Source organism: Astatotilapia calliptera, chromosome 11 (genome assembly GCF_964374335.1).
Source record: "Astatotilapia calliptera chromosome 11, fAstCal68.1, whole genome shotgun sequence".
Classification (NCBI taxonomy): Eukaryota; Metazoa; Chordata; class Actinopteri; order Cichliformes; family Cichlidae; genus Astatotilapia; species Astatotilapia calliptera.
The window spans coordinates 12676123-12691880 of NC_137432.1; the positions used below are offsets into that span (position 1 = coordinate 12676123).

The 15758-nt window shown below is 37.5% G+C and overlaps 2 protein-coding genes across 7 annotated transcripts in view; one reads left to right on the forward strand and one right to left on the reverse strand.

Moving 5' to 3' along the window:
• Window positions 1–832: 832 nt before the first annotated feature.
• On the reverse strand, window positions 833–5564 carry LOC113032091 (C-C chemokine receptor type 3-like). The gene is made up of 4 exons (XM_026184753.2): window positions 5246–5564; window positions 3765–3868; window positions 2724–2864; window positions 833–2625 (listed from the first exon to the last, which is right to left on the reverse strand). The coding sequence occupies exons 2-4, from the start codon at window positions 3769–3771 to the stop codon at window positions 1730–1732; spliced, it is 1044 nt and encodes a 347-aa protein (XP_026040538.2). The 5' UTR covers window positions 3772–3868; window positions 5246–5564; the 3' UTR covers window positions 833–1729.
• A 3430-nt stretch (window positions 5565–8994) lies between these two features.
• Window positions 8995–15758, forward strand: part of cobl (cordon-bleu WH2 repeat protein) — a 67604-nt gene continuing 60840 nt past the window's right edge. For 4 of the 6 annotated variants that reach the window (XM_080307813.1, XM_026185469.2, XM_026185468.2 and 1 more), the window contains exon 1: window positions 9015–9452. In XM_080307813.1, coding sequence (XP_080163939.1) covers window positions 9424–9452 — 29 coding nt within the window. In that variant the 5' untranslated portion in view covers window positions 9015–9423. Of the gene's footprint in view, window positions 9453–15758 lie in introns of all 6 variants that reach the window. The other 2 variants (XM_026185465.2, XM_026185470.2) reach the window with 2 other exon arrangements.

A 15758-nucleotide genomic window follows, 5' to 3' on the forward strand; every position in this document is an offset into this window, starting at 1 on the left:
AAACTCGCGTTTGGGGGTGCAGTGACAACCTTTGCTGAGTTTAACAATAGTTGTTATTCATATTTTCTGAATGTTTCAAAAACATACTGTGCATGTAAATACAAAATCCCCAAATTATTTTACTCTTACATGGAAGAAAAGATTATTTCTGAACTCTTTTTTTCAAAGAATGTCAATAATATACATAGTTAGCAGTCATTTTGCACCCAGGTTGTTTTACTTTATAAGCATTACATTTTTCTGTTTCTGTTGCTCTTGCTGATGTATAATTTAAAAATAGCATTAAAAAAATCAACAACACGCAAACACCCAAAGTAAGTAAATAACCTACATTTTTAAATTTTTGTAATTTTCCTTTGTATTTGAATTACATATTGAGTTTTAATGCTTTTCAAAATATTGAATTGTGTTTTTAGGGTGTTTCTGCTTACCCTGCAACTTACTTACTTTGATTTTACAAAAATAGACTGTTTGCCAAATATACTTCTCATATAACATCTGCAAAAAGCATTCAGCTCATGAGGAATTACACAGCTCACCTTTACTTCAACTTCAGTTGAAAATAACTCACAGCTGATGAAATCTTTGTTATACTAGTTGGTCTTCCACTAATGGTCCCCTATAACAGACAACACTAATGTTCTATGGTGGAAAACAGTTAAGTATCAAATAAATAAATTAGGAACTGTCTCACGTCACATCTTGTCTTTTTTTAATAATCTCTTTTTTCATGACTTTTCATGTAAGGATTTTTTCTTTACAGTTACAAAGGGAAATATAGGAGATCATGCTCAATGCACACTATTATACTCAAAATATGCAATATCAGAGATAAGAGATAAGATAAAACTTTATTAATCCCTCGGGTGGGTTCCTCTGGGAAATTCGGTTTCCAAAAGCACAGCACCGACAGAAGTTACATATCAGTGACTGTCTTAAGGAAACTACCATGTAAAATCAGGATGAGAGATGAGTATTGCAGAATATAATCACTTTCACTGGTAAAGAAATTGCAAAGCCAAGGAATCAAAAACAACAGCAGCCAAAAAAAGCATAACAAATGTGTACAATAAAGTAAGATAATATATATATTTAGTATAACCTTTGAAATACCTGCAATAATCACTGAAACAAAAAAAGAAAATCTAATATATAAAACTCTATACAGCATACTGTACATGCGTATACAAAATTGACACAAAAATACACACTGGAAAGGTTGTTCCTTATCATTTGTCAAATACCCAATATTATGTCAGAAGACACGTGAAAATGTACTTTTAACACCTAGCACTGTATTTGCATACATTTGAATGAAACGCTTTATGCACACAAGTATAAAATGTTCCATTATGCCTTGTTTTCTTTTTCGATATGTTTATCCTACATAGCTGTTGAATAAAAACATGCATGAAGAAAATAGTTTCATTTTACACCATCAGCAAAAAAAACCTCATTCCATAGTTTAGAAAGGACTTGAGAATCTGTAAAGCAGACAGCAGTGCTAGCAGGTTACAATCATTTCAGAAGTAATGAGCCTTTAAATCTGAAATCTTACAGTCAAAACAATACTGAAAATTCAACATGGTGAGACACAGGTGAAGAAAACTGCTATGTGGCAAGTGGGAGTGACCAAATTAACAAAACAAATCACTGAAACATGAATAAGATATGGTCTGCAGTAATAACAGGGTGAAACATTCATGTCAAACAATCCTCCCTACACCTTCTACATGATATAAGTGGAGGTGACTTCAGAGGACTTGGAAATAACTGAGCTTCTCCTGAATGAGCTGTCTGGAAGATTCCTGATGCCAGGCACAAAATTTTTCAGCAGCTTCAAGGCCCTTCTCATAAACTTCTGTCCCACAAATGCATATATGATGGGATTCAGACAGCAGTGAGTGTAAGCAAACGCCTCGGTTACTACCACTGACAGCCTTACATTTTTGTACCAGATGGGATCACGTAGGATTTTTCCTTTTTCCTGAAGAAACTTCAAGAAACGGGAAATGTTATATGGAGCCCAGAGCAAGAAGAATGCAACCACTATGCAGATGATCAGCTTGACGATGCGGTGCTTCTTTGCGGTCCTCATGTTTACCAGTGTGGGGATGATCCTGGAGTAGCAACCTACCATCACCAGCATGGGAATCACGAGACCCAGCACATTTGTGGTGAACAGGTTGTAATGCTTCCAGACTTTCTTCTCCTCGGGATAGTTACATCCAAACTTCTGAGACTCGTCCTTTGTTTCCTGTGTGAAGATAAAATCCGGCAGAGATACAAACAAGCTCAGCGTCCAAACGAGCACGGTCAGAATGATGGCTGCCCTCATTGTACGATAACGTGCCACCCTGTGAGAGTGCACGATGATTACATAACGGTCCAGCGTCATGACAACCATGAAGAAGATGCTGCTGAAGAAGCCAGTCTGGTGAGAGCCGGACAACAAACGGCACATGAAGTCTCCAAAAGTCCACTGGCCGACCCTGGCATAGTGAGAGTAGAACGGCAGCGTGAAGACGAAGAGGAGGTCAGAGAGAGCCAGGTTGAAGAGGCAGATGTCTGTCAGGTTGCTCTGATTGCGGTACTTCACCACGACATACACCACTAGTCCGTTACCTTTGGCAGAAAAAAAGAGTCGAGAATTGTATACCTTTGACACTTTCCCTCCAATGTGTAAACACAACTGTCATTCCCATAGTAGAAGACACACCTACCTATGAAGCCCAAGGCAAAAACCAAACTATAGAGAGTGGATAGAAACACTTGGCTGAAGACCTGTACATCACTGAAATTGGTAGGAGCGTAGTCGCCTATACCATTTTCATAGTCCTCGTAACTGTACAGTGTGGTCTGTTCTGTAAAGAGAGTTATTATATTTGTTTTATTAGTAGTAGTAGTAGTCTTATTTTTTGTTATTATTATTTACACACATACTACAAAAATTAACCATCCAAATTAGGTTATATTATCACACATTATCAAGCATTTTAATTTAAAAACAACAACAACAAAACTGGTGAAAAAAGTTGCAATGTAAGTTGAAGACCACTGTTGCTGTCACGTCAGTTTTTTTGAAAGGAGTTTTTTTTTCTATTTCTAAAAAAAAAAAAAAAAATACCAATAGTAATCAGTTCAGCTCTGTTGTATTAGGTTTAAGTCAAGTGATAACGGAGATTATTGAGCCACCTGCTGGTTATTACAAGTACTCCAATTGTGGGAATGTGAACAGAGTTTAAACTTTAGTTCGCCATTGTAGCTGATTTTAATCCAGATCACATTAAGCTAAAAGCACAAATACCACCATAAACCTATAAACCTTAAACCACTAACCTTTCATTATGGTCTTTTTCTTTATTTTAGCATTTTGTCTTACATGGACATTTTAATTAATGGATTATTTAATATGATTAGCATCATTTTATAATAATATTTTTTACATTGTCTCAATCAGCAGATGCATGTTTGCAGATCAAAGAAAATATAAAAGGTTTATTAAGGTGAACTTCAAAGATATCGCAGCAGTGCATTTATTTCTTACACTTTTACAAACAATTTTTCGAGCACAGTGTTCTCAAATAAAATGTTATCTAGATCAAATATGGAAAGAGAAAAAAACAAGTATTTGCCGTATTACAGCATTTGAATTTAAATTCTTAAAGCAATGCATACAGACTTACCATTACACATTATAACACAAAAAAATTGTTTATACTGCAAATATCCCAAATTCGGGATTAATGTTAAAATATATTCACCTGACATAGTGATATCTCAGTGATGGCTAATCCAACCAAGTAGAGTCAGGAATTACGCGTCAAGGCTCGTTTTTTTTCCCCCTCTGTTGTTGATGCGACGATAGCTTTAGATGTGGAGAGATAAATAACAGTCTTAATGCTGCAGTCTGATAATGAGTAGTACTGAAGCAGAAGTGCAGATGTCGTTTCCTGTACGTCCTTGGGTGAGATCTTTATCAGTTTAAACTCTGAGCTTACCATCTAGACACCCAAAAATAATTCAAGAACAGCACAGCATATGATTACACACATTTTCACACCTTTAGAAAACAGCCGTTAGTTTTTGCTTAAAGGCCCAAACAGTTTGTCATTAACGTTTTGAAATGCATGTTGCTATTCGTGTTTTCCAGTTTCATAAAATGTTACTCTTTTTAAAGTTCCTTAAAGTTAAGGTAATTATTTATCTGTTTTAATCAGACAGGTTTGCAGTATCTGGTTATCTTTTGGTTTGCCACATTTCCTGTCACATTTTGCAGCTTTGAATAAGAAATGTGCAAGCATTAAATATTAGCATTTGTTCAAGACTTCTATCCAGAGTTAGCTTTAAGAGTTTCCTCTTAAAAAATTAATTAAGTAAAATTAATTTTAAAAAGGTTTTATTTAGCCCTGCGACAGACTGGCGACCTGTCCAGGGTGGACCCTGCCTCTCGCCCTATGACATCTGGGATAGGCTTCAGCGCCCCCCCTGAAAAGGATAAGCGGGAACCAATGGATGGATGAAGTTTTTATTTATTTATTTATTTATTTATTTAATGGGCTGCACTATTAAAAGGCAAATTAGAGATTTTTTTTACAAATTATTCTATTTTAGCTTCCATATATATATATATATATATATATATATATCTTCATATGTCTTTATTGTCGTTTTGTTTTGATTTTTTGTTTTGTATTGTTATTAAAATATTAATAATATTAAAATATTTTTTCCCTTGATCTTGGTTTCGTTGTACGTCTCTGGTGCATATTTATGACTCTTTATAGAGCGATTCTTGCTATTTTATGCATGGTCTTTATCGTCCTCTTGTGGTGAAAAACTCTAAAAACATGCAACTCGTGCTGTGCAGTTATATAACGTATTTACGCAGTAGTAGCTCCACGTCTATTAAAGCGCGGTGTTCTTCGAGACAAAATCGGCAGCAATGGATAGAGTCATTGAGGTGAATAAAGTTTTCTTTTCGGTGAGGAAGTGAAATTGTTTTTTCCCTGTCTAATGGAATCTGGGCAGTGTCATGATGTGTTTTTAAGAAATGGAACGATAGCCTGAATGAAGTTAACTCTAAGCTTAAAAAAAGAAAAAGAAGAAGCTGAGCATAGGTCCAAGAGATAAAAATGCTTTCCACAGTGAGATCAAAGGCATAAAAGGTCAGGACGTGTCATATTGTATGGAATGACAGGACCCAGATGCTGAACAGGGAGATGTTAATACGCAGAAAACGCACCTTTATTTTGGAAGTTGGAAAATCCAAATATGCAGAGTCCAAACAAAATCCAAATGCTGGAAAAAAATTGCAAACTGAATCCAAGAAACAGGCAGGCAGCACACAAGTGAGGTTACTGAAGAATACAACAGACGCCACATATAAAACCAAAGACAGACACGCCTGTAAGTGAATACATGTGCAATCAGGAGGAGGACTGTCACAGGAAAATAACATACAGGAAGTAAAATTTGGGACAAGACACACGAGATACAAGCTAATAAAGTAAAACTGGGAGTAACCCTGAGGTCAGAAAAGTTCTTAATAATCACAAAATCCAAAACTGCCACAAAAAAAGACAAAGAAAATAAGAACAGGGAACAGGAGAGGCTGGAGGACAGGGAATTTGTGTCTGTATTTCAGTCTGTGTTTTTTGTGAAACATTCTGTGTGTGTATTCAAATGTATTTATGCCTAGTATATTGTTACTAACTAACAAACAGACAGACAAACAGATCGATGACATACTTCCTCCCAAACGCTTGATTGCAGGGGAGAGAATTGCCACCAAGCATTATTAAATAAGTGTCAACAAGTCTGCTTCCCTTCAGGAACCCCTGCCCACCTTCTACTCAACGTCACAAAGAGGAAGGAAAAAGCAGACAAGGTCATAGATAACAAAAACCGCTATATAGCAGATTCTGGAGAGACACTGATCCTCGCGTTGTTCTTTGTTCTTTGCAAACAATTTCCAATCAGAGTAGTACAAGGATAGAAAAAAAATTAGGTGACAGTGTTTTGGATTCAAATCCCTACAGCAATGTGTACACCCTTAAGCTTTACACATTAAAGTGCAAACATATTTCCAAAATCATGCAAAACATCACACTGCATATATTTCAAACACTGTCAAAATGTATTCACCTACCTGACTTAGTGATATGACTGGATGACTGGATGTGTAAAGCGCTTTGGGGTCCTTAGGGACTAGTAAAAGCGCTATACAAATACAGGCCATTTACCATTTACCATTTTTGCACAGTGCACCAGGCACTCTTTTCATAATGAACTTGTATCTACTTCTTCTATCTACTTCTCCAATATTAGGGGAGCTCACACACGAGGGATTACCCTGGTTATTTATATCAACATGTTGGAAACTTGCTTTCTGGGCTCTATTTCCAGGAAACAAGTTCATCAAATTTTGAGTTTAAAACAGCTTAAAAATAAACCCTGAGTTCAGCAACTCTCAGTTCAGCAACTCTCAGTTGCTGAACTCAGAGCTTTTCTTGGAACAGGAAACTGTTCCAAGAAAAGCTCATCAGAGTAAGTTGAATCAATTCTGAGTAGTAACCCTGGCACATGGGTGAGTAGGGAAATAAAGAACCCAGCATTCACCAAGGCAACACCATTTTAATCCAATGGGCAGAGGACATGTTTAATTTTTTAATAATCATGATTATATTTAGATACATATTATAAAGACAATTAAATCTTTATAACTGTAAGTATATGTGGGTGACAGAAACTGATGATAAAAATGTGGAGAAACAGATCAGACAGATCATTGATGGACCTGTGATCTGCCCTCAAGTCCGTTTTTTAGTTAAATAAAAACAGTTTGTACTACAGTTCATGATTATTCCAGTGTTTGAGTAATTATTTAGTAACATTTTAATCTACTGATGGAATATAGCAGCCTCCCTTTTTTTAAGACAAGAATTTCTTTATTTTTGTTATTAATGGATAAGAAATGCTTAATAGGATTTCAAAGAAACTCTGCTTGAATTTCCCACACTGTAACCATTTTTAATCTGATCTAATGTCAGCCTTAACTGAAAAATAATGGCTCACTCACACCCATAGTCAGAATTCAGTCATTGTTTCACATTTAACTGAAAAAAAAAAGTTTTTCAATCGTTAGTTTCAACGGTAAAGGCAAGCATGTTTTAAGAAATAGTTTAGCTTTGACAGAGTTATTTCAGTAGTTTGGGGGGGATGATCTGTTTAAATAAAGACTGCAGATCGTGTCGAGAAAAATCAGGCTGTTGTGAATGAATCTGGACAGGATGACCTGCATCTAGGTCTTGATATGATATTAGTTGTGGATTTGTCCTGCTGTGCAAGACTCAGACCTGGACACAGTTTCCTTATGAGCTGCTTATGAGCTGTCATAGGTAGTCTTTTCTTCTGAATGTTTGTCACTCCTTCTCATGAATCGAAGTGATTCTACTGCTTTATGAAAACTTGACCTAAATCACCATTGCAACTAATATAAGACAAATCTTATGAGTCTAAAAGTTCACCAGGCCAGTGTCACTATATACCATCGTAAGTGCCTTGAGTCAACTGTTGTTTCCATTTGGTGCTATATGAGTACAATTGAATTGATTTAAAACTAAATTAACCCTGACAGTGAATATTTATTTGATGTATTCACCTGACTTAGTGATATCTCACTGATTGCTCTTCAAATTAGTAGAGTCAGGAATTACGCTTCACAGCTCCTCATGTGATGCTTTCAGATGTGTACAGATGAATTATCACTCTTAAAGTCTGCAAGTACAAGGTGTGCAGAAATAGAGGTGCCAATAGAGTTTCCTGTTTGTCTAGAAGTGAGAATTACCAAACAACTATCAAGCAAATCTAGCAAACAACACATAACATGTGGTTACACACCTTATTCACATCATGAGAAAAGGACTGTAGTTTTTCTTTTCTTTTTTCTTTTAGCTTAAAGGCTTAAAGAGGAATTTTTATTGTGGCTATAGGTGGACTTGTTATTATTGTTCAAATACTGTTTGTTTGTTTGTTTGTTTGTTTGATTGTTATTTTGTTTTAGCCTGCACACGTCCAGCTTCACTTTCCTTTTTCTTTTTCATCTTGTTCCTCTACTACTTCCTCTTCTTCCTCTGCTTCATATCATACATTCCACATAAATATCTTTATAAACCGTTTAGTATAGCCAGTGTACCCACAGAAAGTCTACTCTTAACCTAATAAGACCTATAACTTTTATAATGTTTAAAGTAGAGTCGCTGAGTGATTACTGTATGGTCTATGGTGACCTCTTGTGGTGGACAGTTTTGACTACATGTCTACGCTTTCTCGTGGCACAAAGCATGCTGGGAGAAAAGGTTTGAATTGTCATTGCAGAATTTAAATAAAGTATTATCACCTAGAAGCTACGACTCAGACTTTGGCGGCTGTAGACCTGACATCAAACAAAATATAACAATAATAATAATACATCATATAGATAGATAGATAGATAGATAGATAGATAGATAGATAGATAGATAGATAGATAGATAGATGTGTGTGTGTGTGTGTGTGTGTGTGTGTGTGTTAATTGGAGTTCATATTGCTGTTTGTACACACGCTATGTTGTTATATTTTGTGTTTTGGTAGTAGGCTATTTCTATACGGTATTCGTAACGACGCTCTCCAGTTGGCGCTGAATGAAGTCCCGATGAGGATGATTGACATTAGATCTGCTGACGAAAGCGGGCTGAAGAGAATCTCGGCAAAGTAAGAGTATGTAGATAACGGAAATCGCTTGGGATTCCTTTCTAAATAAAAGCGTTAATGCTCTTTAAGCGCTACAAGACTGTCCTCACGCGAGGTACAGTAGGGAAAATAGCACAGTTATAACGTAGATGTTTTCTGTGGAGCTAATATATATCCCTCATTAGAGTCGCACAAAGACGGAAAGACTTTGAAATGAGCGTTTTTAAAAGGAAACCTTTAGTTTGGAAGGACATCCCGGTAGTCTTTTTAATGGTTCAGTTGACTTGACAACTTCGCGAAGGGATACGAAGATTACAACAAGTGGATATGACAAGTTACTCAGTCCGAATGACTCAGTAAGAATGTTCAGCATGGATAGACTATAACTTAAAAATAGTGAGCAATAGTGTTAATGTTGTTAGGTCGTTGCTAGCCTCCGGGGACAGTTTGCGGCTGGTATGCTTCAGCTCACAGCAGACTGACTCATCTTTGCACACTGTCACTTGTTGTGCACTCTTATAGACAGTTTTTCCCTGTTAGAGTTATACTAGAAAATTTGCCGACTATAAATTATTGTAAGTATGATGCTAAAACTCGCAGGTGACAACATCATGGTTAGCCACCGAGTCTGAGTAACAGCGCATTTTGGGAGCGAGCCCCGCTAATCTCAAGTTGGAGGCAGTCTCAGCGATGAGCGCGTCCTCAAAGCCGCCTTTAGGGTAAGTAGCCCATTTCTAAACAAACACTCGACACGCCAGACTATTTACAACTCAGTTCGTGTGAGTGTTTTTTCTTCTGATTGTTTACGTAAGTTTCTGGATAATTGTAATAATGTCAGCTGGGAATTCGCCTTGGCTGAATAACAGTCTCTAATTTCTAGTCTTACTATGAAAGCCATAACCTACTAATGGGTTCGGTTCTAATGTTCCCGCGATATTATAGGGTGCTATTTGTTATAAGTTTGTTTTCACGGCAATGAATTATTGTAGATAGGCCCGTTGCCCATTCAAGTGTATATGACTGCCCAGTAATAACACACAGCCTATAGTCAGCACCGACAACAGAGAGTGTTCCAGCAGCCCAGTCTGTTTGCCACACACATAGAAAAAACCATGAGCGGCTTAGAAGCACATAATATTTTAACTGTGTCCTTGGTGTTTCATGGAGAGACATTAATCAAGATCTGGTGCTGGAACAGCAACAACTGTGAACTGTACTTTCCAAAGGCTCCTTTTAATTGTGTAGTTTGGGTGGGGCCGCCAGTTGCATATTGAGCCTGCCATTTAAAACCAAACATAAACTAAATGCAACCTGATTATCCTACATGTTATGAGAACTTATATTAGGGCACACTCCAACAGATCATACCAAGTAACTCCTTATCATCTACTGTACATTTGAATGCCAAAACATGCTATTGTTGACGACAGAGTCCACACACTATGATTGCAGGTCTTAGTCTTTCACATGTTGTTGTGCTACAAGCGGATAAAAGTAAGTGTTTTCCACCCTAAAAGCAGTATTGCTGATTTATATTTACCAGTCTGTTTGTTTTTGTTGTCCAGGGGTAGAAAGGCAAGATATAAAAGGCCAAATTATAGCCTTCATCTGCCTATGTTTTTAATAATATGTCATAATAGTCAGTGTCTGGTTTTTTTTGTTTTGTATTTTACTGGGTGGTCAGCAAAAGAAAATTAGTGTGCAATGTCCTGGTGAGCTGCTCTGTCCTTCAGCATCATTATGTGGTACTTGGGTGCTAATTATGGTCATACCTGTGTACTTGAGAGCACCTGTCGTTGACCTTGTCAATTCTGATCTAATTTAGATGAGTCATACCTTTTACTCAGCGGGACACCATAAAAATGCCATCGTCCATGTGCTGTAGTTATGTAGTAATAGTTCACTATCGTATAAACAGTAAAATGTGATGTTCTTCAGGGGAAATACCAGCAACACTTGATAGTGTTGATGAGGTGAATAAAATTTTGGTCTTTTCTTTTTTCTCCTGCTGTGACCTTTAAAGCAAAGGTTCCTTTAACCAGATACTCTCAATTACAGTGAATCCAGACTCTTAAGTGCTTGTTGGCCAAATTATAAAGCGCACAGGTCACGGAGGTAGCTGGCAGTGGAAGCAAAATGGCTTTTTATCTGCTCTTTATGTGACAGGTATTCCCATTTAAATCTACCTTGACAACTTTTGTTCTGTGATCTCTCTTTCGTCATCACACAGGGAGTAGCTACTTTACTACGTAGTGCCGCCCTCGTGAAACACAGCTCATAAAACTGCATTAACATGCAGCACAGTCAAACAGTCTGGGAAGAGACCGTTGATTGTTTTTCTTCTTTTTTTTCTTTTTTAAACTTTTGTACCTGGCTAGTGAAATCTGAGCATGTGCATGTTTGATTGTGTATCAGTGCTTACAAAGCCTGTTTTTATCAGTAGTGCAAAGTTGGACTGAATAAGGCCTTAGTTCCTAAGCTTTAAAGAAAGTCTAATTAGGCATGAATATAACGTTTGATTGTTGTTGGCTTATTTTGTGCTTGTTTTTGTTTGTTTCTGTAATACTGTGAGGTCTGCAGTTTACAATATAAGATGTATAGATGACAGTTGTTGTGTAAATAAAATGAAATTGAATTGAATAATAGAAACAAATGATTTCCCAGTGAGAACGTTACAAAAAGTCAGGATGAACATTCGACAACATGTGTCCTCGTCTGAAGCAAAATAGTTTTCATTACTTAACCTCACCCTCTTTTTTTAGTGTGTGTTCATTGTATTTATACCAGACTAGTCCTCTTTCTCGAAGTCTTAATGAGCACACTGGTGTTTTCCTCTGCATGTCTGGACCTGGGGTGTTTGTGTGTCAGTAAGCGACTGCCTCTGTACTTGTTTGTGTGCCGAGCGAGGTTGAGAGCAGAAGCGTCTGTTTAATATGGCTTTATTTCATGGTCTTATGGTTAGTACACGACCCCACAGAAGCAATAAGGAAACAGCAGAGTGGCTTAAATAAATGGAGAATTAATTAAAGCAGAACCACTAAAGTAAATTACAAATTTACAGAATTCCCCACTTGTTTTTTTCTTTTCTTCCATCCTTCAAAGTGTTTTACTGAGGTGGTAGAAGTTTAATAAGAATTCTTTTCTCTTTTCTTGAGACGCCGTTGATGCATGTGACGTCAGAACCTTGTGAGTTTACTTTGGTCACATGGTTCAGTCCCCAGTAACAATCATCCACCCAAACCTCACATTTGGTCCCACTTATTAGCTGTTCAAAGGGCCTCTTGAAGCGCAAAGAGCAAAAAAAATAAAACAGCCTTACCATCGTCAACGTCCAGATTTGTGCTGCCATGTGCTTCATCGCTGGTGGGCCACACATCCTACTTTAAACACATCTGCAGTTTTTTTGGTTTATTTGTTTTGGTGCCCAATCAAAAACACACCCCCAGGAAGATGGGGTTGGAGATTTTACAGATAAATTCTGTATGCATGCATACAAATACACACACCCAGAGGTAATTACTGCATGCCACGCTGCCTGTCCTGTTCTATGTGGATGTCTGTGTGAGCTAATAAGTGATGTATATGAAGAGAGGTCTCGCCTAGCTACAGTCAAAAACGTTCGTTACTTTGAAGTTGTGTCCGCTGAACTCAAATGCCATTCTTACTGTTTGACTGTTTGCATAGCATTTGAATGCCATTTGTGTTGCACACGTATAGATAGACTAAGAGTAATCTAAGCTAGCATACTGTATGTCTTTTCCTAGCTGGTGTCTCAGATGATTTTAAGACAGAAGCAGACGTAACCTTTCCAACCCTCACACCCACTTCATAAAATATTAAGGTTCATGTGGTCGGCCACTAGCTCAGGGCTGCTGACTAAGGGAGTTCCCTTCTTTTTGTCTTTGCTCGGAAGCCTATACAGTGCGCATATTTAGCAAAGGGCGTACATGGTAACAGCTGGACGTTATTTTTATGATGTGTTAAATTTAACTCATGAAAGCTGAGATGGGAGAGAGAGGGTTGCATTTGAGGCTATGCGTTGTTGGCAGTAGTGCAGTATGTATCTGGTAATGTCTGCATCTAGCTCTCAGGCCATCCCGTTTAAAATAGAGAGGGTGTGGATGCAGTGCTTCTGCAAGCCTGTTCAGCACACGCTGATGGAATATATTTGCTCAAAAGCACAAGACTGGCATATAATCTTTATGTGAAGTAGTTAGCTTATTAATTAAATTAACTGGAAGTGCTACTCCTTTAATTAACAACAACAGTGCATTTTACAAGGCCAGGCACAGTAGGATGAAATTAATCGGTCCTTGGGCAGCGCACTATCAGGCAGCACTTATGCTCATAAGATAGTTACTCCAGCACAATGCTTCGTTATATCAGTGACATTTCAGACATCTAGACTGGCCCTATTTATAAACTATCGTGATCCTTAGGTTCACTACATTATCCACTCTGTTTTCTTCCACTTGTCAACCTCTGCCCCCACCCTCCCTCCCCTGCAAAAAAAGCACTAGCAGACACCTTACAACAAAGTAGTGCTTGTATATTTGACAGTATCTACAGTACACTGTATCTGCCTGTATTATGCAGCTGTTATGCACTGCTCAGATTTATTTCTGGAAGCCTGCTGTCATATGTTAGTCTCTGTGGTATGTGTGTTTGTCACAGAGGAAGACAGACGGACTGCATGTGTGTGACTAAAGCTGGGTGGATTCATCTAGCTGATGTGATAAAGCAGAGGAGTGTTCAATGTGATAGATTTGCACATGTTTAACCTTGGAATGTTTCTCCCTGCTTTTGCCTTCATTGCAGAGAAAGATAAGAAATAACCTGTAATCATATCAGTAATTTACCAACATGTGACATTTTTAAGCTATTATTATTAAACACATAAAGGGTATCAGAAGGGAGCGCATGCAGTCTTTTTTCACGTTGGCAAACCTTCCTTTAAGGCATGGCTTTCTGCCAAAAGTTATGAATGAATGCTTTTGTACTTTCTCCCCACAAATGCTGTGATAATATTTCACTTTTCAGCTTTTCTGAAGCTTTTCATTGATTTGTGTTATATATTTATATTTTTTAATTTTTGCTTCTTCTTTTCTTCCTGTCACTCCAGCAGGAGTTCTCTCTAATTGAACAAGCAGCAGCTTAGGGAATAGAGAATAAACTAATTATTATTTCCTGCTGTTGTTCCTCTACATTCCACTCTTTGCTCCACCCTTATTATTCCCTTTCCCCCTGTTCCCCCTCGACACAAGGCTTTGTGCCACCTGAGATTCCCTCTTCTCTCTCTTTCTTACTAACCATTTATTGTCTTTTTTTTGTTCTCTTACTTCTGTTGGTCTGTTTGCCACCCGTGAGCTTTACCACAATGTAGCTGGAACACAGTGAAATGCCCTTGGGAACAGGCCAGTTAATAAATGTTCAAAAAAGACCAAATAAGAAAAGGAAAAAACTGGCATGATTTTTCCAGCTCTGCAGACAGTCTGTTAAGTCAGCTTCCTGTTCCTGTATTTGGAGAATTGTGGTTGTCTTGGTACATGTTTTGTGCTAAACTGTTTACAGCATGTCTCTTAGTCACTGGTCACAAGCAGACATGATAACTATATATGTCAAAAGAGATGAATACAAAAAAGAGGGTTGATGTGTAGTGGTGCTATCCACAGTAGGTGGATTTTTCTCTTTAGTTGTGAAATAAATACTCTGGGTTGTGGTTAAATCGTTGGTGAAATTACATCCTACGTCCTAATCATTTTTTCCTTGAGGTCTTCCATGAGGTCAAGGAATGACGTGAAGCAAAAATCAAAAGGAGACAGACGAATACTTTAGCAGTGCTAAACGCGTGCACATGCAAAAGGCTGTGGTGAATTTGTGATGTCCCAAAGATCACTCAGAGACAGCTGTAAATATTTTGTCCTGTGCATTCTTGCCATGTTTTATGCAGGCTATAAAAAACATCAACTTTTTAAAAAATATTGTTTCCCTTACATGCTAGAAATAGCAGCGAAACAAAAAGGTTGTTACAATACGAATAGTTGCTCTTGTCCATACTTAAATATAAATTAGCACCAGTCTAACTGTAGAAAATAATTGTTACATTTATAAAATATTGATAACCTTTAAATGTAGCTAATGCAGTGGGATGGTATTATCCTTTTGTAAAAGCTGGTCTGGTACATCCTGTGCTCAAGCACTGAACCAGCTTTGATTAGCATTTAAAGAATTTAAGCAGGACTGCCTTTTAGATACCTCATGTCCTTTCAGTCCGTCCTCTAAGAAAAAAAAAGACAGTTTGACCACAACCGTGGATTACTGGTTGCTGGTTCCATCTGAGGTTATTGCGTTAGCTAACTGTTTAAGAGTGTAAGCAACCTAATTGATCCCATGAGTAACAAATCATTTAGCACCTGCGGTGTTGTGTGTGTGGTGTGTGTGTTCTTTTTTTTTTTGTTAATCTCCCACGGGTTATTACGGTCTCTGCACACATGTTGATCAGACTCTGCAGAGCCCTAACTTGGTTCTTTTGGAGAAGTCAGGACTTGATAATCAGGTAAATTAAAGTTTCATACAAGTTAAAAATATTAACACTGGAGCCTCAGACTATTTGCAAATTCAGGGCTATTTATAATATGTAATAAGGTTACAGCTTGTATGCAAATTTAGTGAAATATTTTGCATTTGGGCAAATGAGACAGTAAAACCGGATATGATTTATCAGTCTGAGGAGAGCTAATGATTGTATGCTGCCTGCAAGCCTAGACCATTATTATGGCAACACATTTGTTTGTATGTCTGTTAAGAAAATCAGAGGTTCAAAAATAAATGTTGACATTTTTTCATTTGCTTCTCTATGCTTTGTAATTTTCACTTTGCTGTAGTGAGAGGGGCAGCGGTGAGACTGTGAATATAGAGGATGAAGCTGGCATTTCCAGACTTGACATTGAGATGCGGTGGGGGTTAAGCACATTGATAGTAATATGAGCATCAAGACATATGCTGAATTAGAAGGTTTTGTGACT